The sequence below is a fragment of the Natator depressus genome, chromosome 5 (genome assembly GCF_965152275.1).
Source record: "Natator depressus isolate rNatDep1 chromosome 5, rNatDep2.hap1, whole genome shotgun sequence".
Taxonomy (NCBI): domain Eukaryota; kingdom Metazoa; phylum Chordata; order Testudines; family Cheloniidae; genus Natator; species Natator depressus.
The window spans coordinates 13960500-13985460 of NC_134238.1; the positions used below are offsets into that span (position 1 = coordinate 13960500).

The 24961-nt window shown below is 40.9% G+C and overlaps 1 protein-coding gene across 3 annotated transcripts in view; it reads right to left on the minus strand.

The window, feature by feature from the left end:
- The window catches only part of SMAD2 (SMAD family member 2), a 76274-nt gene that overhangs the window by 20657 nt on the left and 30656 nt on the right, over nucleotides 1–24961 (minus strand). For 2 of the 3 annotated variants that reach the window (XM_074952336.1, XM_074952335.1), the window contains exon 4: nucleotides 60–149. The exons of the other annotated variant lie outside the window; for it this stretch is intronic. In XM_074952336.1, the coding sequence (XP_074808437.1) occupies nucleotides 60–149 (90 nt within the window). The remainder of the gene's footprint in view (nucleotides 1–59; nucleotides 150–24961) is intronic. 3 annotated transcript variants of the gene reach the window in all.

Sequence of the window (24961 nt, forward strand, 5' to 3'; positions counted from 1 at the left end):
CTCCAAAGCCAATCCCTCCCACAAGATCTCTATGATGAGACAGAGGGCAGCATATTCACCTGGTTTGTTCAGAGAAGCTGTAAAGGCCTGTTGTATCCCACTGATCTATCGTATTTGGTGTACTCAGTCCCCAAATTTCAGAGCAAGTGCTGTGCATAAATTGAAAACAAAACAAAAAACAAAAAAATTGATGTGAATATGGAAACATGGTTATTCAAAATACCATGATGTAAAACATGGAAAAGTGTACATAATACTTCCTTTCACATAGAAGATATAGCATTAGAGATCAGTTAAACCTAACACAAATGCTTTATTTTCTATATGAAGGAGGCCAATAAAATGGAACATGTGATTCAAGGTAAATGGTAATGTTTTAAAAAGGTGAACAATTTCTCTGGCTTTAAGAAAACAAAACTGTAATGTCCCTTAAAACACGCAAAACTTCATCAACCTGGCTGTAAACAAGATTTAATTTTAAAAACTAATTTTTTTAAATAAACCTATTTAAGGAGTTCATAAAGTAAGGCCATGTGCATCTTAAGTTGAACTGCTACAGCATAAGGAGAACAACTTTTAGACATCACCATGTAAGGACCAATCTGATATTTCCATTCAGATGCTAGCTTACTGCTTTTTCCAAGTTAGAAAAACTGCAACTCATTTCAGAAGAGTGCCTGTCTTGTCGTTAAGACAATTACAGAAAATGAGAAATCTTAATTAAAGCACATATCAAATACTATTTTCTGCTGCCACAGTGTATACAAAAAAGAATATAGTCTAACACAATAGCTTCAAAGTAGCCCATCTTAGAGTTACATTTTAACTAATGACTACCAAAACCGTAAATAAGCTGCAGAGGAGGGGGGAAAACCCCACCTTCCCTTACCATTCTGTGAAAGCCAGTATTTTTTGCTAAATCAGTTTTGAGATTTTAATGGATGGATTGCAGCAGTGAAAAAAGAGCCTCCACAATAATAGTTACAACAGTTTTAAGCGAAGAGGAGACAATGTGATGTTGTAGACTGGGCAGCATGTTTCTGGGAGCGAGGTATTCAATGTTCCATACCCAGCTCTATCAGACTCTCTCTCATAGAGAACAATTTGGCTTTGGAAGTCACTCAACAATTTTGCTTTCCCCAGCTATAAAAACAGAATAACCCTTGCTCCTCAGAAACTGAAGAGAATGTTAATGTTTGGATACAATGCTTTGAAATGCCAAGTGCCAGTTATAAAGCAGTCTGAAGTTTGCTTGCGGTAGTTCTTTAAAGTTATTAACACATCTTTAAAATGCTACTATAGACCAGAAATTCAAGATCTTCAAACCCTTATTTACAAGCTCAAGCTTTAATATTTAACGTTTATTAAAATTAGCGTAAAATATCCTACACTAAGAAGTCAGAGGTAAGTGCTAATGAGCAATTTAAAAATAAAATGGGACGTTTCATTTTCGCACAAATGGTTTGTATAGGAGTTCTCTATTTTGCATAAAGAAACTCACCAAACAGCAACCGTTCACATACATACAATTTACAACCAAGGGTAATTCAATTTACGGGAATTTTATTTAGCATTGTGTGTCATGGAAAAGCAACAAGATAAGGAACCTGAGTGAAGGATCACCTTTGGTTTGGTGATCCCTTAGACGCTTTACTAATAAAATTTTGCAGTCTTTAGGCTACATCATTTCCTTTAATATGCATCACTATTGCTAAGATGCCTGGGTCTAAAGACTCATTAGTACATACTGTGGGCTGGGTATTAATTGACCTATGAAGCCTTTATGGTTTTATGATTGGAGTTGGTTATCTTTGAGATGTGGCTCCTTCAAACACAGCAGTAATGTTACAATTTAGTGTAAGGTTTGAATGGATTACTTAGAACATGATAAATGCAAGCAGCACTTTAGTCTAAATGGCTCAGGACTAATTCCAAACACTTGTGGAGATACCAAGTTGTTAGCTCATCTTAAGTGGCTTGGAAAACACAGTATTAGTCAACTGATCTCAGGCAAACAGTATTCCCGATTGATCACCACAACACTGTATTTTGCAATGAACCCTGGAACACTGTTTAAGGAGGGAAGGATGCTTTTATTCAAAAAGTGAGAATACGTAATCACAAACGTTATCAAGTCTCTATCTTTCAACAGGTCCAGAGCGCAGACAGTATGTCACCCATTATGAGCCAGGGCACACATTTGCTTAGAACAGAGATAACACCAACACGAGCTTTAGGGCTAACTTACACTGGGTCTTCACCTCAACTCCAACCATCTATGACAAGCCACTGATGTAGATGTCCTGATAAAAATATAGTCAAGGAAACCTATGGATTTGTGTGGATGGAACCCGCTTGAAACCAACTTATATGATCAGTAGAGTGGATCAGCATTGCCATATTTGTTACTGCTCACTGTGGCAAACCTATACTGACGTACCATCTAACCTACATCCAGAGCATTTTCCCTTTTTGTGCCCCACCCAGAGATTTCAGACCAGATGGCATCCAAAAAAAGCACCAGTCCAATCAATGGAATAAGATTTTAAATGTTCGTTTTTATTCTACATAAACCGATTAACAGAAAGAAAAAAATCTTTCAAAATGGAAGACATTAAAAAAAGACTGTATTCTGAAGCAAGCCTTGATAATAAAAATCTGAGATAATCCAATCTGCTAGCCTTCCTGGCTCCAATGCCAAAAAGTAGACTCACTCCCCACAAATAAAATTGGGCCATTCCAGTCTAAGCCGGTGTTTTCAGTGTCAGCTTTCCCATAAACTTCTTTTGGGATGAAGAATCACTCTCAGTGAACAGGGAATGTTGGAGAAACAATGATCTACTGCACTATTTGAGATTGCAAGACATTTGTTCCTTTGGAAGGCATACTGCATTCTAAAAACCAATTATTCAAGCTTGGTATGGGCTTTGTCCTCTGTAGGAGTGCCTTTTTGAAAAAAAGGCATTTCAAAGGAGCTGTGACCAAACACTCCACTGCTTTAGTGATCCATATTTGTTTTAATCACTTAATTTGACTCTGATGTCCTCACTTTTTCGGTATGAGGTGGGTTCATCTCCCCCTCCCCCATAAGATTTGAGATATACATTAGTCAAAATGCAATAATTGTTTTTAAATCACTTGTTTTTCTACAGTCCTGTTATCACCCCTGTAACACGACTCTTAAAAGGGTAATGTAAACTGATTGCCCCAATCTCAACCTAGGATTCATGTATGCATTTTTCTAGCACTCCCATCTTCTCTTTACAGTTACTTAATGACTTTTCTATGTAGGTATGACCTAAGATGTGAATTTAAACCAATACAGCACCAGCACCCAGGTGGACACATTCCAGTACGAGTGACTTTTTTCAGTTTAGTTTGTCTCTTGGGAAGGAGTTTAAGCTAAACCAAAAAAGGCACTCTTGTACCTTAATAAAAATATCCACACAGGGGCTATAGTGGTATAACTGCTTACATGAGAGCTTTGATAAGGCCTTGTATAGTCACCCTTACTCAGAAACGTAGCTGTAAACAGGCAGAAGCTGAGCTCATTTCCTCATGATTTTTAAATTGGCTGGATTTTAGAGAATTGCCAAATATGTCTTTTAGCCTTCATGGAAAGTCCTCCTTGAAGAAACGGATATTGCTTTTTCTGCATCAGAAGGAATTGAGAATCTCCATCATGGAGGGAGGCTAGCCCAGTTCAGTTGCATGACAGCCCTTAAGGACAGATGTGGTAGATAAAGGATTAGGTCCCTTCAGCTCAAGATCTCCCTTCTTTAACTCAGAATTCAATACATGCTTCTGCTGAGGATCTTTGGATGCCCAAACCTTTCCACACAGAGAGCTGCATCAGCTGGATTTGCAAGCTGTCTCTTCCTCTGACTACCAGAAGTGACAGTGGCCAGGGCAGTGAGATTCTTTAAGTGTGATCCTCATTCTATTACCACAGCCAGTGTGCTTTCAGCCCTTCCATTTCATCATTTCCTCCTAAGTGGAGATTAAAGTTCCAAAGGAAGCTGTTCTGGGCACGAAATTGTCCAAATGGACCCAACAATTGCAGTAAAGCTTCCACAAATTTGTGGCAGAATGCCAAAGCTGCTACTTTTAGTGAGGAAGGTATCCTGGAATATAGTGCAGGAGGAGTGGGTAAAGGAAGAGCCCAACTAGAAAAGGTAAGAAAAAGCTTTTCATTGGCTGTATTGCCTAAATCTGGACATATGGAAATAACTGGTAGTCTGCATCAGTGGACTTGCAGAAGTGCAATGGACTGGAAGAGATTAGTGTCCGATTTGAATATGATGAATGATTTACCTACAAATAGGGATAACGGGAGAGGACAGTTGTGGTCTGACCTATAATGGTAAGGTGGGCAAAGATGCCTCTTGTCAATTAGTGAGGTGGGCAGGGATACTGCCCTACATCATGTTTCAGAAATCTATTTTACATTACCTGATATAACCTATATAGAAAGGAGCAATTAGTAGGAGGTTGCAAAGCAGCTCTTACACTGGAGTCTGTGGACTCTTTGGTAAGTTCTGGAATGGAACAGACCATACGTAGAGCATCTGGCTCCAAACCCTGGTCACAATCCAAATACTCTAGTAGGGTCATACCCTACCAGGCCTCTGTATCAGGGAAAAAAAGTGACTGAGTGCAGTGTTGAGGGATTTTTAAACACAAACAAAAAACTTAATTTTAGCATTTATTTCAAGGCAGAATATGTTGCCTTTCATTTGGAAGAGTGCACAGTACAGGCACTTTCAGAAACATCTAATGGGCAACTTCAAGTATCTGCATATACATTGGCTGTAAACACAGGAATTTCTTCTAGCAGTAATTAGTAAGCATCCTGCAAGAAGGCTCATGCTAGTATTTGGTGCTGTGACCATACAATTTAGAAGGGGAGGTTTCAGAAACTGGTCAAGTAGAATGTAAAGTTAAAATCCTTAAATTTAACATGTCCAAGAAACCTCCATGCTATAAAGAATCGGAGAGTAGATACACCCCTAAACAAAAACTATAAAGGACAGTGATGAAATGGCAAGACATAAGATAAAATTTGAGCCAAACAGGAGTCTTAATGACTAGAAGCCAGCCAAATAAATAACCAACAGAATGTAACAGAGAAGTTAGTAGGGAGAAGAGAATATGGAAGAGCAATTAGCAGGATAAAAAAAACCTGAAGTAATTCTTAGCATATCAATAGTTGGAAGCATGCAAAAATTTTTGATGAACCTGCCACCATACTTTAGGGCTTTTCGAGATTACCACCACCAAGTGGCAACTTTAATATCAGTTCCTGACTACAACTTATGGAGTGAGGGAACAGGACTTTCCTGTGCACAGCTGGACAGAAAAGCTGATGCATCTTGGCTATTACTTTTAGAAGAGCCTGCAGTCAGCATAGTGCTGACGTAAGTGTAAGTGACAGTGAAGCATTGGGAGGAGGCAGTGATTGTCATAGTTTGGTTGGTGGCAGATTTCTCCTTGGGTATTACATGTCTCTTGTTAAGTATCATGTATATCAAACTGTAAGGACTGTGTGGAGTAAATGATGAGAAGTGACAATCCAACTCAACATGAGTTGATGGCATGACATGCCATCATTAGACTGATGTGGTGGCAGCATTTGACTTGATGGTTTTAAGCATTTCTATATCTTTTGCTTTAACTATGATTTGTTGAGGTGCAAGAATATGGTGGTTTTGGTATTAGAACCCAGCACACTTTAGGTGCAAGCAACAGAGAGCCTCTTTTTCAAGAAGTGTTATACATGTATGAGGTTGCAGGACAGCTACCACATCAAATAAGTTAAGTAAACTACAATGGACTGTAGATCTCTTAAACATTCATGAAAGGCATAATTGGGTTCCACTTTCCTTGTCACAGTCTTGCAAAGGAGTGGAATGGTTGCAGGGGAGCTGGAGAGTAGGGACACTTCAACAGGCAGTATTGTCTCTAGCTGAAGTGGCAGTACTGAGTGGGAGGACAGACACACATACTGGCCAGCTGTATATCTGTAGTAATTAGTTTCCCAGCATGCTTATTTGTTAAATTTCACTTCAGAATGGTGTTGTCCATTTGCATTTCTCTTGGTCCTGAAACAGTCCTGTATCATTTCCCTATCCTCATGCCTGAACTTGTCATATCCTTTGGAGGTGACACTCGTTTTGTGTTTCTTGAACCTGTACACTGTCTCTATGTCCCAAGAGCAGTTCTTGCAGGCTTTTACTTTTCCAGACATTAGGTCCATGAGCCTTTCCACCAGTGTGAATCCAGTCTGCCTGTCACCACACCTATTCTGAGTCATCTGTTGTTCCGAAGCAGCAATGGAAATGAAAAATAAGTTAAGTTAACCACAGTAGTACCCAATCCATCCTTTTAAATACTAGGAGACAGTAAAGAAAGTAACAGCTTGTTTAAGTTTTCATTCTACTCTTTCCTGAAGGGTACTCACTGGACCAGAGATGGTAAGGGCATTAGAATTCACACTCTTTGTAATGAGTTGGGACATGGGAATGCTAGATTACTGCAATAGTAGAACGGAGATAAGGCTTGTGGCTGTCACTTTATCTGAACTAACAGAAGTTACTTGCTGAAAGCAAACAGAACCCTCACATCTTAATGGGAGAGAGGGAGAGAAACAACTGTCAGAGTAATGGAAAAGCTGATTAGTTTGCTGTACTTACTGTATTAGGGCATTTCTCCAAAATTTGATTGTAGTGCTGGAGAACTTGCTTTGAGTTTGCTATAACTCCCAAGAGTTGAGATAAGATAGTAACCATAACCAACTGGTGTTGTACTAGATTTATAGAAGCCTGAGTCATATCTGACAACAGGCATAAAGTAGTGTCATTATTGCTCTTATTCGTGGTTTCTTTGTACATCACTTGCCTGGAAAATCTGTTTAGGCCTATTTTCATACATTAAATAGCAAGATAATGAAATTTAATTCCAGGAAGAACAGATGGATGCTAATTATATTCCGGTTCCTCATGTGGGCTAAAAACTATACACTAAATACTTTGTCCACAGCGATCAGTATAATTTCTTGCCATATATTTGATTTTAGAAAAGAAAATTGTTGTTACTAAGTATAAACCTCTCCCTTCATCTTAATATTCCTTTTTAAATCCATACATCTGTCATCGCTCAGCAACCCATACAGCTGAAAGGGAGGTTGCCATGGGGTATGCCAAGCCAGTGGGGGGGGGGTGGCGGCGACTGACTGAATGGGGTGAGGAGTTTTATAAGTGCCACTTGTGGGACAGAGATGGAGGGGGAGAAGATTATGAACTAAAGGAGCTATTGAGAGCACAAGAACTCAAGAAGCAACGACTCAAAACCACTCTGCAAAAGTCAGCCCACTTACATAAAAAGGTGCATACCCCTTGTATCCAAACTCCTTCCTGACAACACAGCTGGGCCACTCTTGATCCTCGCTACCTGAAAATAGATCCTGAGATCCTCACACAACGTGTGGTCTGTCCTGCTCCAGCTTTTTAACCCGCTGGTCCACTCCGTGCACTGGCATCAGCATTCTCCAAGTCAGTCACCACTGTGCCTCCATGCTATCCAAAAGCACCTCTGGGTGGAAGAGATAGTCCTAAATGGAGTCTAGCTCTCACCTTTTCTGCCCCAAGCTTGAAAGGATGAGGGCTTTTCCTGTAGCCATATGGTAACCTTTGTCTGCAGCCATGAACTAGGAAGCAGGAAGTCACATCCTCACATTTCATCTAAATTACATTAAAACAATTAATATCAGGCTGTTAAGAAGGCGATCCTATCCTAATAGTGCCCACCATCACCAGATAAAGAAACATCTTAAGATGGTTAAAGAAAACTGAGTTTGATAGCATTCAGTCTGGCAAGAAATCACTTAATAGTTGTGGTTGTGAAATCCTCATTTCTTTATTGTTTTATCTTTATGGTCCCCATTTCTCTATTGTTTGGCTGTATGATCTTTGTCTGGTTCTTTGCATCTGTTACATAATTAACTTTGCTAGGTGTAAATTAAGGTGGCGAGGTACGATTAAGTGAGAGAATTGTGTTACAATACGTTAGGATTTGTTAGTAAAATTTTAGTAAGATGATTGGTTAAGGTATAGCTAAGCAGGACTCAAATTTCACAATATAAACTGGAGTCTAAAAGGAAGTTATTGGGAACCAACTCGAGGACACAGCCCCAAGATCAGAGCTGCCAGACCTCAACACTCTGCCAAGGACACTGTGCAGAAACTGGAGTTCTGCCAGATGACCTGATCCTGACTGGTCATCAAGAAAAGTTAATCTGCCTTAATGGGAGTGGGAGTGGTGAGCAATGTACATTTAGTGTATGCATTCTTGGTTTTGGTAATTGTTAATAAATAGAGGTTAAGTAGGATATTACTGTGCAAGGCTCTTTCACTGGTAAGAGACCATGCAAATCTAGAGTGTGTAAAGGTTACGCCCTGAGCCCATGGAAGGGCAAGGGTGGATGCCCCTAGAGTGAGAGAATCAAATAATTTTGTTTGGGTAACAAGTTGGAACTACTGTTATTGTCCCAACCTTATCATACTGAATCTTCAAATCCTGTTACTGCTTGTCGCTCCAAGTAACATCTCAACCAGCTGGTCATATGAGAAAGTATTGCAAATGACAATTCACCTGGGCTTTGAGCTCCTAGTTTCCTATAGGATCATAGAAGATTACGGTTGGAAAAGACCTCAGGAGGTCATCTAGTCCAACCCCCTGCTCAAAGCAGGACCAACCCCAACTAAATCATCCCAGCCAGGGCTGTGTCAAGCCAGGCCTTAAAAACCTCTAAAGATGGAGATTTCACCCCCCGCAGGTAACCCATTCCAGTGCTTCACCACCCTCCTAGTGAGATAGTTTTTCCGTAACAGCCACCAGCATCTGTATGTGTCTTCAGTTATGTCAGGGGTTCTCAAACTGGGGGTTGGGAGGTTATTACCTGGGGGATCATTAGCTGTCAGCCTCCACCCCAAGCCCTGCTTTGCCACCAGCATTTATACTGGTGTTAAATATATTAAAAAGTGTTTTTAATTTATAAGGGGGGGGTGTCACACTCAGAGGCTTGCTATGTGAAAGTGGTCACCAGTACAAAAGTTTGAGAGCCACTGAATTATGTGATGTCCCAGATAACAAAGGTAATGGATGTCAGCCAACCCAAAAGGGTCGATCTCTGAAAACAGCATGCAATTGATCTTCATGAGGCATGCAGTGATATTCGTACAGTTAAGTGGCCTCAGGTCCAAATGAAGCTGGTGCAGTACAGAAAGTAAGTTAGAGAGGTCACCTTAAGCAATGAGCAGCGTACTGTGGAACAGCAGTAGGGAGATTAAATGTTTCACCAGAGTTAACATAAAGTACATTACAACAGTTAAGGACTAAAGGTCCTCAAAGCAACACCTGTACCTTTAGGAGCATGTGTGTTGACATGAGAGGCAGGAGAACTAAACACTAGTTAGTTCTCAGTTTCTGCAATACAGAAGAGGCCACATTGGTCTGAAATGCCACATCCTATGAATTTAATTCATGTTCTCATTTTCCCTATCTAGATGTCATGAACTTTTTATTAGCATTTTATTTATAAGATAAGGTTAGCTTCCTGTAGCAGATCTATGCTACATGAGACACTATATCTAGTCCCATTTTCCATCTGCTAAGGACATTCTCTGTGCTCCGATACCAACAGCCAGGACAATTCCTATGAAGCTGCTGGTAGCTACCGAAATAACATGTCACATGGCTATTTTAGTTTACTTGCAGCAACTAGACAATGCTACAATCAGAGGAATTTTGTACCCCCTCTCCACAGCTGTACTAAGCCAGAGTCAGAAGGATGGCACTGAAGCTAAGGCCGTGGACTGGACTTCAGAGATTAGGTTCAATTCCTGCTCTGCCACAGACATCCTATGTAGCCTTAGGCAAATTGGTCTCTACTTCAAATTCCACATCTCTAGAAGTGAGGGTAATACTTTCCTACCTCACAGAGTTGGGGAGAGTGTAAATTACATTAATAATTCTGAGGTGTTCATATATGATAGTGCTCAGGACCATGTAAATGCTTGATATGGTCAACAATCTGTATTTTTTGAAAATGCAGTTAGTCGTTTCAGAAGCGGCATTTTAGTAATCTGCTCAGAGTCCTTGCTAAATCTGCCTTTTCAGGGTAACACCAGGTAGTTATGGGACTTGGCTTTTGTATTTTAGTGGAAGGCCATCAGCAGCTGAAGCAAAGATTCCAAGTGTCATTTAGTCAACCTTCTTCCTGTTTAGAAGAATTAAAAGCCTATGTTACAGATTATAATTAATTAGTTCATGTAAACTAAACTTCACTGGTGGGGATGGGGAGGGCACGCCTCCAAACCAAGAGGAAGTGGAGATAATTACCTCTGAGGTCAATGACAGTCCTAGGCCTAAACAAATTGTGGTTTTAACTAAACCGGATGAAAACCCCAGTTGGGGCACTTATTTTGATCTAAATGCCTTATTTCAGATTACCTTATATTTCCTAACAGTTGATCTCAACCTTTTTCTTTTGAGCCCATCCATGTTATAAAAACTCCAGGGCTCAGCAGGGCAGGGGGAGGCATGCCCTCTTGGGACTCCAAGCCTTCTGCCCCACAGGGCACTGGTGCTCAGGCACAGATGTAGTTTGACTTCCATTTTCGGTGCAGGAAGGGCCCTTCCATCCCCGACTCACCTCAGCAGGCCACCCAGCCTGTCTGGGGTAGGGGGCGGTCTGCAACCAAAATTATAACTCAAATGGGCGTGCTCAGCTCAAAGAGATTGAAAACTACTCAGAGCACACAGAGGTAGTGGGTAGCTCAGTGTGATGTTTGAGGGGTGAAGTTTTGGTTCAAGGAGGAAGTAACAAGGGGGTATGTGCAGTGAGGGATTTAGCTGCACGAGCACTCAAAGGGGGCTGAGAGCTAAGGAGCAGCCCCAGGCACCAGCAAGAGGAGATGGGGAGCGCTATACCTGCCTACTCCATGGCACCAGCCACAGCAGCAGCCAACCTGCAGTGCCAGGTTCTGGCTTCCCCACTGCTGACCTTGCCTGGGGAAAGACAAGGAGGAAGTTGGGAGAGAATAGTTGGCCCGGGGGCTGCCGTGCTCTGGTTAATAATAAGTTACCCTAATTCTTATTTCTACAATTAAAAGGCAAAAAACCTTCAAGGATTAACACAAAACCTAAACTGGGAACAACCACCTGTGCCTTTAAACAGCTACTGAAGAATTCTATATTTTTTTTTTTAAACAAAAACCTGCACAAAATTTTGTGCATTGTCTTCTGCATGACCTCTAAAGTCACATTACTATGCTGCATTCTTCTAAGGGTTATTTCCACAACTTGATTCTTCTGATACAACTAAAACATACAATGAGGTGTGAACTCATTGCAGCTCAATTTTTTTTTTTTTTTTTTTTTTACATCCTGTTGACCTCTTTCACACAATGCTGAATGACAGGAAAACAGATTAAGTCTTTCAGGATGATAGGACTCAGGCCCTGCGTCCAATGAACTTTAGTTGCAATGTTCACTGAGGGAAAACTTTAAACAAGCGGTAGGCAAAAACATTGTAGTTTAAAAATAAAAATAAAAAGGCAGCTCATAGTCAGTGCTCTAGGTTTGCTATGAGCAAAATTAGATAGTGGGGAAGATTGGCCTGTCTGTGCTTTTGACAGTCATTGGTGTCTTTCCAGTATTTCCCAGTGGTAAAAACAATAGGGCTGTCGATTAATCACAGTGAGCTCATGTGATTAATTCAAAAAAATTGCAATTAATTGCATTTTTAATCACACTGTTAAATAGAATACCAATTGAAATTAGGGCTGTCAAGCAATTTAACGGTGATTAATCGCAGTTAATAGAATACTATTTAAATATTTTTGGATGTTTTCTACATTTTCAAATATCTTGATTTCAATTACAACAGAATACAAAGTGTACAGTGCTAACTTTATATTTATTTTTGATTACAAGTGTTTGCACTGTAAAATAGTATTTTTCTCAATTCACCCAATACAAGTACTGTAGTGCCATCTCTATCATGAAAGTTGAACCTACAAATGTAAAATTATGTACAAAAAATAACTACATTCAAAAAACAAAACATGTAAAATTGTAGAGCCTCCAAGTCCACTCAGTCCTACTTCTTGTTCAGCCACTCAGACAAACAAGTCTGTTTACATTTGCAGGAGATAATGCTGCCTGTTTCTTGTTTACATCACCTGAAAGGGAGAACAGGCGTTCGCATGGCACTGTTGTAGCTGGCATTGCAAGATATTTATGTGCCACATGCACTAAAGATTCATATGTCCCTTCATGCTTCAACCACCATTCCAAAGGATGTGCATCCATGCTGATAATGGGTTCTGCTCAATAACCATCCAAAGCAGTGCAGACCGATGCATGTTCATTTTCATCATCTGAGTCAGGTGCCACCAGCAGAAGGTTGATTTTTATTTTTTGGTGGTTTGGTTTCTGTAGTTCCCACATCGGAGTGTTGCTCTTTTAAGACTTCTGAAAGCATGCTCTACGCCTCGTCCCTCTCAGATTGTGGAAGGCACTTCAGATTCTTAAATCTTGGGTCAAGAGATGTAGCTATCTTCAGAAATCTCACATTGGTACTTTCTTTGCATTTTGTCAAATCTGCAGTGAAAGTGTTCTTAAAAGGAAGAACATGTGCTGGGTCATCATCCAAGACTGCTATAATATGAAATATATGGCAGAATGTGGGTAAAACAGAGTAGGGGACATACAATTCTCCTCCAAGGAGTTCAGCCACAAATTTAATTAACGCATTTTTTTTTAAACAAGTGTCATCTGCATGGAAGCATGTCTTCTGGAATGGTGACTAAAGCATGAAGGGGCATATGAATGTTTAGCGTACCTGGCATGTAAACATCTTGCAATGCTGGCTACAAAAGTGCCATCCAAAAGCTTGTTCTCACTTTCTGGTGACACTGTATATAAGAAGAGTAAACAAAGTAAAAACCAGAGAGGGGCAAAAAGGCATCCTTTAAAAAGTGGAAGTTAAATCCTAGTGAGGAAAATAGAAAGGAGCATAAACTCTGGCAAATGAAGTGTAAAAATATAATTAGGAAGGCAAAAAAAAATTTGAATAGCTAGCCAAAGACAAAAAAGTAATTGCAAAATTTAAGTACACCAGAAGCAGGAAGCCTGCTAAACAACCAGTGGGGCCACTGGACAACTGACATGCTAAAGGAGCACTCAAGCAAGATAAGGCCATTGCAGAGAAATTAAATGAATTCTTTGCATCAAGGACGTGAGGGAGATTCCCAAACCTGAGCCATTCTTTTTCGGTGACCGATCTGAGGAACTACCCGATTGAGATGTCATTAGAGGTGGTTTTGGAAAAAATTGATAAAATTAAACAAAGAAATCACCAAGACCAGATGGTATTCACCCAAGAGTTCTGAAGGAACTCAAATGTTAGGTTACAGACTGTAGTTCTGCAATTTAACATTTAAATCAGCTTCTGTACCAAATGACTGGAGGATAGCTAACAATTTTTAAAAAGGGCTCCAGAGGTGATCCCGGCAATTACATGCCAGTAAGCCTGACTTCAGTACTGGGCAAACTGGTTGAAACTATAGTAAAGAACAAAATTGTCAGACAAATAGATGAACATAACTTGTTGGGAAAGAGTCAACATGGTTTTTGTAAAGGGCAATCATGCCTGCCTCACCAATCTACAAGAATTCTTCGAGGGGGTCAACAAGCATGTGGGCAAGGGGGATCCAGTGGATATAGTGTACTTAGATTTTCGGAAACCCTTTGACAAGGTCCCTCACCAAAGGCTCTTAAGCAAAGTACAGTGTCATGGGATAAGAGGAAAGGTCCTCTCATGGATTGGTAACTGGTTACAAGATAGGACACAAAGGGTAGGAATAAATAGTCAGTTTTCAGAATGGAGAGAGGTAAATAGTGCTGTCCCCCCAAGGGTCTGTACTGGGACCAATCCTATTCAACATATTCATAAATGATCTAAAAAAGGGGTAAACTGTGTGGTGGCAAAATTTGCAGATGATACAAAACTACTCAACATAGTTAAGTCCCAGGCAGACTGTGAAGAGCTATACAAGGACCTCACAAAACTGCGTAACTGGACAACAAAATGGCAGATGAAATTCAGTGTTGATAAATTGTAATGCACATTGGAAAACATAATTCCAACTATACATATAAGATGATGGGGTCTAAGTTAGCTGTTACCACTCAAGAAAGATCTTGGAGTCTTTGTGGATAGTTCTCTGAAAACATCCACTCAATGTGCAGCAACAGTCAAAAAAGCTAACAGACTGTTGGGCATCATCATTAGGAAATGGATAGATAAGACAAAAAAATACTACATTGCCTCTATATAAATCCATGGTACGCCCACATTTTGAATACTGCGTGCAGATGTGGTGGCCCCATCCCAAAAAAGATGCATTGGAAAAGGTTCAGAAAAGGGCAACAAAATTTAGGGATATGGAACGGCTTCTGTATGAGGAGACATTAATATGACCGGGACTTTTCAACTTGGAAAAGAGATGACTAATGAGGATATGATTGAGGTCTATAAAATCATGACTGGTGTGGAGAAAAAGTATTTATTCCTTCTCATAACACAAGAAGTGGGGGTCACCAAATGAAATGAATAGGCAGGTTTAAAAAAACAACAAAAGGAAGTATTTATTCACACAATGCACATGCAACTTGTGGAACTTTTTGCCAGAGAACGTTGTAAAGGCCAAGACCATAACAGGGTTCAAAAACAAACTAGATTAATTCATGGAGGATAGGTCCATCAACGGCTATTAGCCAGGATGTGCAGAAATGGTGTCCCTAGCCTCCATTTGCCAGAAGCTGGGAATGAGAGACAGGAAATGGATCACTTGATGATTACCTGTTCTGTTCATTCCCTCTGGGGGACCTGGCATTAGCCACTGTCAGAAGACAAGACACTGGGCTAGATGGACCTTTGGTCTTACCCAGTATGGCTGTTATATTCTTATGTAAGAGGGCAACATTATCTTCAGTAAATGTAAACAAACTTCCTTGTTTTATCGATTGACTGAAGAAGTAGGACAGAGTGGACTATAGGCTCTGAAGTTTTACACTGTTCTGTTTTTGAGTGCAGTTATTTTTTGTACATAATTCTACATTTGTAAGTTCAACTTCCATGATAAAGAGATTGCACTAGAGTACTTGTATTGGGTGAATTGAAAATATTTTTACAGCGCAAACACTTGTAATCAAAAATAAATTTAAAGTGAGCACTGTACACTGTATTCTGTTTAACTGAAATCAATTTGAAAATGCAGAAAACATCCAAAAATATTTTAAAATGGTGGTATTGTTTAACAGTGCGATCAATCATGCAATTAGAGATAAATTTTTAATAGTTTGGCAGCCCTAAAAATACCAGTGCCCTGTTTACACTAGAGCTCCTTTTTAACCTGAGGTCAGGGTACACTACCACTTCAAACATACATTGCTCAGAGGTGTGAATAAGCCACCCCACTCAGCAAAACAAGTTACACTGACCTAAGCACCAGTGTGGACAGGGCTACAGTGGTGGGAGAGCTTCTCCTGTGACAGAGGTGGATTTATTATGCCAATGGGAGAGACTCTCTGCTGACAGGAGAGAGCTATCAGATGCGCTACAGTGGCGCAGCTGCATCAGCACAGCTACGCCCATGTAGCACTTCTAGTGTGGACTAGCCCTAACGTGCATGGAGCTAGAGTTGGGAAGATTTGACGACACACTAACATTTTTAAATGCATCCATGCAAGTGAAAGCAAACATCACAGATAGCACACATCACAGATACCATGGCAAAAACTTTTGAGTGCTATCATGAAAAATCTTATGATCTGGTTTTCATGGCAGAGTAGTAAAAACACAAGAATCCTATCTACACTAGTGTCTTCATATCAGACTAAGTGCATGGTTAAGGCTAGGATACAGATATTTAGTGTAGATGCACATTAAAAATAAGGATCCAATCCCAAATTGAATCAAAATAACCAAGTGTTATTTATGGGGTAATCTGGGGCTTCCGTATGGGCTTTAAACCATGGTAGTCAACTTCTGAGTGAAAACTGACCTTGTTAGTCGTAGCTTGAAGCTGCATCTATGCTTCTTCCTGGCTACAGTATAACTCCTTCACTGGCATCTGTTAGGAAGACACTTTCCACTAATGGAATCACAAGCAGTTACTGCATCAATCTGAGTGGAGCTGTGATTTGTTTTCTTATACCTAGCCACTTCCAAGCATTTACTTGTACAGGAAGACACAGGGCAATTCCTTTATATTTTCAGTAGACCATATTGTTAGTCAAACAGATACCAAATGTAGTTGTGTTTCTCCTGTCTCTGAACACCCTCCTTACTAATGTAAAATACTGTTGATCCTCTCATCTCCCAGGCGAAGACTGCCACCTGTGCTAAGTCTGGGAAAGTTTTGGGTTCTTCAAATAGGAGGGTCCTCCCTCTACAAGCAACTCCCAGTCATATGAGGCAGAAACACCACTAATACTTCAAAGCTTCTTTGTTAAAAGGAACAGGAACTGGTACTTCACCTTTGAGGCAAAAACTCTAAATCTTTTACGATGAAATATCAGATCCTTGCTTCCAACTGACTCAAAATACAAGCTTTTTTTGTGAATAGTACAAGGTAAGACAGCTAAATACTAGTTTATATAGAGTTAAAATATATTTGCATACAATGAAGGTTAACTGACATGCCAATGCCTTCTTGCTTGCTTGGTACACCAACTTGGAGAAGCTCTATGGCCTGCATTACACAGGTCAGACTAGACCAGTGGTTCTCAACCAGGGGGTACATGTACCCTCTCAAGCATATATCAACTCAACTAGATATTTACCTGGTTTTACAACAGGCTACATAAAAAGCACTAGCGAAGTCAGTACAAACTAAAATTTCATACAGACGATGACTTGTTTATGCTGGTCTATATATTATACTCTGAAGTGTAAATATAACATTTATATTTAATTTATTTTATAATCATATGGTAAAATGAGAAAGTAAGACCCTTCAGTAATAGTGTGCTGTGACACTTGTATTTTTATGTCAGATTTTGTAAGCAAGGAGCTTTTAAAGTGAGGTGAAACTCTGGGGTGTGCAAGACAAATCAGACTCCTGAAAGGGGTACAGTCATCTGGACAGGTAGAGAACCACTGGATTAGAGACCACACTAGCCCATCTGGCCTTTAAATCTATGAACACTGCAGCAGATGTTGTGGTTAAATTACAACTTCTTGAATAGCAGGATCTTAAAATTGGCAGACTTCAGCCTGATTATTTAACAAAGATTTTCTTTTTTGAAGGACTGCCTGAACAGTGATGTTACATGATGCTGTAACCTAAACTGTAATGGTCCCCTGTTATAGGGGATTCAACAGTTCCAGCTAATAAACAAGATTAGAACCTTAACTGCAGCCATAGCCATGCACAGAACCAAAAGGAAAGAATACCTTTAGGCAGACAGCATTACTTTAATTCTAATGGCTGTTACAATAAAAATGCTTTTGAGTCTGCCTATAAAACTGTACAGTTTTTTACAACTCACCATCTAAGGATGCATGGTTTGACTACTGCACTGTGAAGTCCAATTCCTCAATCCATATCCCCTCTGCTTTGTTTCATCAGGCTGAAAGCCTTATTATAAAGTGGTCCAGATAGGTATTTGTCAAATACACCAAGAGGTGTACAGAAAAATAAGGAAATGAAAATACATACTCAAAGTCTGCAATTACAATAGTGAATGATTGAGGAAAATAAAATGAACATGGCATGAGAGACTAATATCCTGCTGCAGGAACACTTACACACAAGTGTGTAAGCACTAACATTCCAATGAATCAGGTAACCATAATGGAGATCAAACACCTAACTTTGGTCTACAGTTAATGTGACTGGTTACCTTGGCAGAGAAGACAGGAAACCAAGATGTAATTGATAGAAAGATGGCATTCCTTTCATGAAGTCTGTGCCTATCTGGATTAGATTTTTTTAAAAAATTAAGTTTAATGTCAGGTGTTCCCACTCTGAGCCTTGGGCACCCAATACATCCTTGCCCCCTCCTGTGTGGCCACTAAAAGTTTAGAACCAAAAAAAATAGCACAAGTGAGGAAGGCAGAGTAGACTGCAGATATTGATGCCAGAGTAAATTTCTTCAAGTCAGCACCTAGAATCCTGCATCCCAGATGCAGTTTTGAACTTTGACATTTGGTGGTATCTACTTATGCTTCCTGTTCTTTATCTTCACAATCTCGGACCTCTTGTCAGAGGCTACTGGAGTAAAATCTACCCCTCCTGCAAGGGAACACCAAGGGCCACTTTTAGCTGTACCATGGGGAAAACTGGTTGAATATTAGGAATGACTGCAATAGAGGGATGTGATGACTGGAGAACCATGTACAACTTATGGATTTTGCTTATTAACTATGTACCTGTAGCAGACTACAAACTCCACTTCGATTGTTAGGTGGGTCTGCCTTCTCGGCTGTTTTTTTACTTCCACCTTAGACTGAAATTCCAGCAGGTAGTGACACAATGGAGGGTTGTCTATACAAAATGGAAGCAAGGCCAGTCACAAGGTCTAGGCAGCAAGACTAGGGAGGGACAGGTCTCAGCTCAAAAAGGGGTGCTACAAAAGACTAGACAAAAGGAATTGCACCTTGAGGATATGTATACATTGCTATTAGACTCAGATGGCAAGCGCCAGCTGACTCAGGCTTGCGAGACTTGAGCTAAGGGGCTGTTTAAATGCACTGTAGACATTCGAGCTCATGCTGGAGTCCAGGCTCTAGGACCCCACCCTCCCCCCACTTTACAGGGTCCTAGAGCCCAAGCTACAGCCCAACCCCAAATGACTACACCACAATTAAACAGCCCTTTAGCCAAGCCCCATAAGCCGGAGTCAGCTGCTCAGGCCAAGCAGGAGTGTCTAATTGCGGAGTAGTGCATGCGGTTAAGAGGCGGGGGCAAATGTCTGGATTCTGCTCAGACCTCAGGATGCAGAAAACATATGGATCTAGTGTGTTGGGACCAAACACAGCAGCCTGGTAAGTGTCCAGAAGGGAGAGCTCAGCTAGGGTTGTGACAAACACCAAAAGGTGGAAGTATGAAGCTAGCCGTAGCAACATACATATGAAAGCTTATACTGTCGTCCCAATTCCAGACGCTTTTTACCCTGCCAACACGTTTTGACCCATTTGCAATGGCAGCATACTCCAAACAGTTTTTTGTCAAAGGAATGTTGCAACAGTGCCATTTTGCAGCTTTTTTAAAAGCAGTTTCAGGTGACAAGGGCATTGGGAAATTTAAGGATCCTCACACTTCAAGAAGCCATTGAAAAATTACAGTTTGGGGATTTTAGTGCCAACTGCGCCAATTATTTCCCCATGTGGTTATTTTCACTTCATTTTAACCTGTTTAAGCTCTTGTTCACTCAGTAAGTTCCCGAATTAGCATACCAACCCCTTGAGACTCCTCTACACCAAAATTTTTACTGCAGTTTTAGTTTAAGAGTCTCAGTTTTGAGATAGAGGAAGTTTCATAAACACAACAAAAACCTTAAATAGCTTTGAAATGCAAGGGTGCATGCAAGTTTCTTTACAGCCTTTCAGAGGAAGAACTGCAAATGCTTGGGCTTATTTCTAAGCATCTTCTCCCCAACAGATCCATAATGGTCACTTAAATTCAGAATTTAAGCTTCCTGCAGATTAGAAGGCAAAACCTGATATAGAAGACTGCACGGAGTTCCTACCAAATGTCCACTCAGCATTTACAGATGATGTCACATGCTGGGGTGTAATCCAGACCAGAGAGGGGTTGTGTCACCATCTACCCTGCCACCTGGGGTGCCTCTCAAAGCTTTGCTGCTGTAGCTCAACAGGGGCTGCTCAAACAGCCAACGAGCAGGCAGTGCACATTCCAAGCGTCTGTGTATAGCTGCAGCCTGCCAGCACACTCTAGTCACTCTGACTTCCACCAGCCTTGGTTGTCACTTTCAGGGTGAACCTAACACCCCCAGTTCTGAATTTCTCCCCCCACCCCAAAAATGTGTTTTGCATTGTCCAGCCCTATCCTGGACTGTTCAGATATTTTACGTCTGTTGCCCTATGAAGAGTCAATGTACAACAGTTTGAACTGTGTGTAACTCCATTTAAAGTAGCAGTTTAAAGATACTGGATTAGTTTTGATTCAAGCATAAAATAAATTTAACTAAAAAGATATACTTGTACTCAAAACCTAAGGCTTTAAGCAAGTACAAGGCATTAAAGTCAGAAATGGTTACTAGAGAAATAAAGATAAGATGCCTTCTAGTAACTAAACACAAACTAAACTTGGTTCAAAGTAAAGTTCTTACGACAGGTTCCCAGCAACTTTACTGACCTAATTCTCAGTTGAGGATTTTCCCCCAAAGTCAAATGGCTCCTTCCTTTGTCGTCTTAGGTGAAAGTGATAATATTGGGGGGGGGGGGGTGTTTTTGCCCTCACTTTATGGTCCAGTTAACCTTCAGGAAAATGCATTTCAAAGGGTATCCCTAGATAAAGTTTATTCCTGCTGTGAGGTTGGAGTCTTTTAGTGAAAGAGGTTCCATGCTGTTCCCTAAAATGTAGATTGATCTGTTACTGCCCCCTCCCCTTTGCCAAAGAATGGCCACTTGACAGGTGATCACCTATCAACTTTGATGACACCTGACTAGAGGTCTCAGTTTGTCCTCTGTCTTTTGAGAAACAGGTTTATCCACTCCCCAGACTTGTCTGGTAACCACATATCAGTCATAGTTTCAGTTTATGTTCATAAACTTTACCCATGTTTCTACATACATTTCACCATATTATTGACCAGGAAGTTATAAATTTTCAAGTGATACTGCACAATGCATATTTTGTACAAATATTACAATAGTGTGTGGGGTGTGAATATAGGGGTGCATTTGGTCACATGTCACCCAGCCACATGCAACCTACAGTGCAGTTTGGAGTATGTTTTCAATCAGTGTGTAATGATGCCCCCAGAGAATACTGAAAAGGTTGTTTGCAAAGGGGGGTGGGGGGGGGAAGAGAAGAGATGTGACCACCCTGATCCCTTTCTTACGCAAAAATTTAAAGGGAAAAGATTGTTTGAAACTCTCTTCACTGCTAAAAAGTGCTACAGATCAGCTGATCGTAAACCAATGCAATGATGCCTCACCGGAATCTGAAAAAAGCCGGAAACAGCAGGTCCAAAAAAAAGTGTTAAGTGCTCTATTCATGTCAATGAAGGTCCTGTGGATTATGCAATTCTGCAGCCATGGAACTTGGCATTACACACACACACACACACACACACCCCCATATAATTCAGTATTTTTGCCATGGAACTGGCCATTTTGCTGCAACTGGGTACCCAATGTTTTGTGTGTCCACTTTATGGTGAAGTTCTCCAAACACCATAGCTAGCATCCATGACGTACCTATCTAGTCTAGCTGCAAGAACAGATTGTTGGAAGGCTCCAAAGATTCCTTCCCAAAATGCATCCTGTCAGTGGACAATACATAAAGTCCTCATATGTCAAACTTTCCTAGTCAACAAATCTTAAATTGGGCAGAAGGTGTGTATTAGTAGCAACATCTAGTTGTAATGAGAGCCACTGGCTCTCCTGAATTCTTCTAAATTGCTGTCTTCAGACATTTACAATCATGTCATGAATTTGTCAGGTGACAGAGTGGGGGGGGGGGGACAGGATAGACAACAGTTTTGACTTTGTTGGTCACACTAGATTCTGAAACATCAAGACACAGGGGGTAAACTATTACCCCAGTTACAAGCCTTGGTACTTTCTGTAGACTCATTTGCACTCATGGTACCCAAACTGACATGACAATAGCACCCCTGTGATGAGAATCCAGCCTATACGATCCCATGCCATCTGACCACTTGGCTGACAAAGCTTCCTAGTGAACAGCACAAGAGTGTGCTAGGAGTGACAAGAGGCACTTTAAGGCTGTAAAAGTTGTGAACTTCACTAAAACTAAGTGTTATAAGCATTCTTCTCCACCATAAATGTGAATAAGTTGGCACTCAAAGAACCACAAGTACCTCTTCCATACCAAAAGTTTGTGGCTCTAACATGGTCGTTCTAAACTGCTTGTTTAATTGTAAAGACTATTCTTCCTTGCCAAATGCAACTCTGCCCTTGCTCATATGAATATTTCACTAATCAGTAAGGCTGCAATTTTGGCATGTTCAGAGTAATGTTAATTTTTAAAAAGTCTATGATCCCTTCAGCATCAGCTCCTGTGGTGCCAGCTCTGGGCATTGCTACATTGCCCACATTGTTGCAGCGCCCCTCTATTTTTGGCACATCTGCCCCTCTGTAGAAGGAGATTAGGATGGGGGACAAAAAAAATGCACTGAACTTGAGTAAAGCTGCAATCCAGAGCATAATGCTTTAGCCGCGCATGTTCCCTGCCAACCCACTCCCCAGGGCCAAGGTGGGCTCATTCACCAGCTGCACTTGTTCTGCGCCAGCCTGGATGGTCTTCTCTCCTGCTGCATGTATATCTCCACCTCCAGGGGGGGCTTGCTCACCAGCTGTGCGTCTCTTCCCCATCCCACCCCGGTGCAAGGGGGGGCTCACTCACCAGCTGCATGTATATTCCCCCCTAGACCAAGAGGGGCTCACTTGCGAGCCATGCATCTCTCCACCCACCCCCAGAGGCCAGGAGGGGCTTGTTCATCAGCTGTGTGTATTCATCCCTGCCCCTCTGGTCTCACTCTCCAACCAGAGACATGACCTTTCCCTGACTAGGGCTTCCCCACCACCTGCATTGAAATGGACTAAAGCAGTAAGGCTATGATTTTATCACATACCATCACTGCTTGCTCCAGACACTTCTCCACATGAATAGGCTAGGACATAGGATCTCACTCTGGGACTCAGCTACAGGCGTCAAGGGAGTGACCAGCCTCCCCTTCCTCCTCTCCCCAACCCTGTCAATTGGCAATATGGGAAGGAAGGGATGTATCACAGCTACAAGGCAAAGGGTTCCAGTTTGGAAGGGGATAAACGTTGCAGTGTGGGAGACATTGGGAACTACAGTTGTAGAGTACCAGCATACATGTGCTTGAGAACTTATTGCATACTCTAAGATTTTTGGATAGTTATTGTCTGAATTAATTCACATGCTTGAGAACAAGGCCAGATTCTACAGTTCTTAGCTAATGAACCCTTGTATAGTGCATATTAGAAATACAACATAATAAAAATGCACTGGCTTAAACTTCCACGAAAAACCCCCACATTCTGCATAAAGAGGAGACTTCACAGAACAGGAGGTGAAACATTAATCTCTGATCTACAACATTCAGCTATCATAATGAACCAACATCTGTGCCTGGAAGAAAAAGGGCACATGTTTAGAATGAGATTCAAGACAAGTGTGGTTCTGGGAAGCTTCTGGATGCCTAGATTTACTTCACACAAAGCTTGTGACTATTAGCAACAAAACCCACACACCTATATTCAGACCAGGATCCTGAAAAGAGACTTATAAATACTTTTAACAGCTTGATTGTGTAAACAGAGTCCTACAAGAGCCTCAGTGGCCATTTTTACAGGGTTACTTGTAAAATACTATTCTTTAGTGCCACTTCTTGAGACATTTGATCAAAGCCTTCCTGGTTCTAATGGATCTCTAGTACTCTATAAAACCTACTTCAATTTGTCTGCAATGGCTAGCTTTGCTACTTACTGGGAAATCCTTAAGTAAAGGAGGTTTACTTTTAAGTTTGTACCAGACCAGCTGACACTCCCTTAGAATCCTGTGTAATCTCAAAGCCATGGAACCTACTATGATAGTGCTTCTCCACTGCCTCTAGAAAGTCATGTAATACTGACTAGGTAGGGAAAACAAGTTTAGAAACCAAAAAGTAGAATCCCCGAGCACAATAAAGGCTACCCTGAGTAGACCCTAAGTACACCACCACCACCTCCTCGAGCCTGCAGTGGAACAGATACCAAGCAATGCTGGTTTGATGGCATCCTTTAAAGTCCCATTGTAGATTTCTACTCTTGAAAGAGTTCTGATTAGATGGAGAGTCTCCATCAGAGAAATACCAGCTTGCTTTAATCAAGCACTTTGATGTTGGTGCTATGAATTCTGCTGGTGCATAGACAGCTCAGTTTTATAAAATAAATCCTTGAAACCAGAAATATTCTTGCTTGTTCTACATCTCTCAAGGACATTTATTCTGTCAAATAGTTTTGACAACCAGACAGTACCCTAGGGGCAATCCTATGCTTTGAATAATACTTCAGATTTGACCATTCCTCTATTGTTGTGACCGGTCACTGAAGTTGCAGCATAGTGCCAACTGAGTCTATACTGAGTTTAGATAGGGGAATAAGCTATTTGACTGTTCACCATGCATTATGCTTTGGTTAGTTAAAGGTTTGATTTCAGTTATAGCTAACACTTATACAAGGGATTTGTTTTGGTCAGCGTATGGGGAGAGAGTAATAAGACTGGGACTTTTCAGCTTGGAAAAGACTGCTAAGGGGAGATATGATATACCTCAATCATGACTGGTGTACAGAAAATGTTATGAGAAGTAGTAAACACCACAAGAACTAGCGGTCACCAAATGAAGTTAATAGGCAGCAGGTTTAAAACAAATAAAAGGAAGTATTTCTTCCCACAACACAGTCCACCTATGGAACTTCTTGCCAGAGGATGTTGTGAAGGCCAAGACCATAACAGGGTTCAAAAACAAACTAGATAAATTCATGGAGGATAGGTCCATCAATGGCTATTAGCCAGGATGGGCAGGAATGGTGTCACTAGCCTCTGTTTGCCAGAACCTGGGAAATGAACAACAGGGGGATGGATCACTTGATGGTTACCTGTTCTGTTCA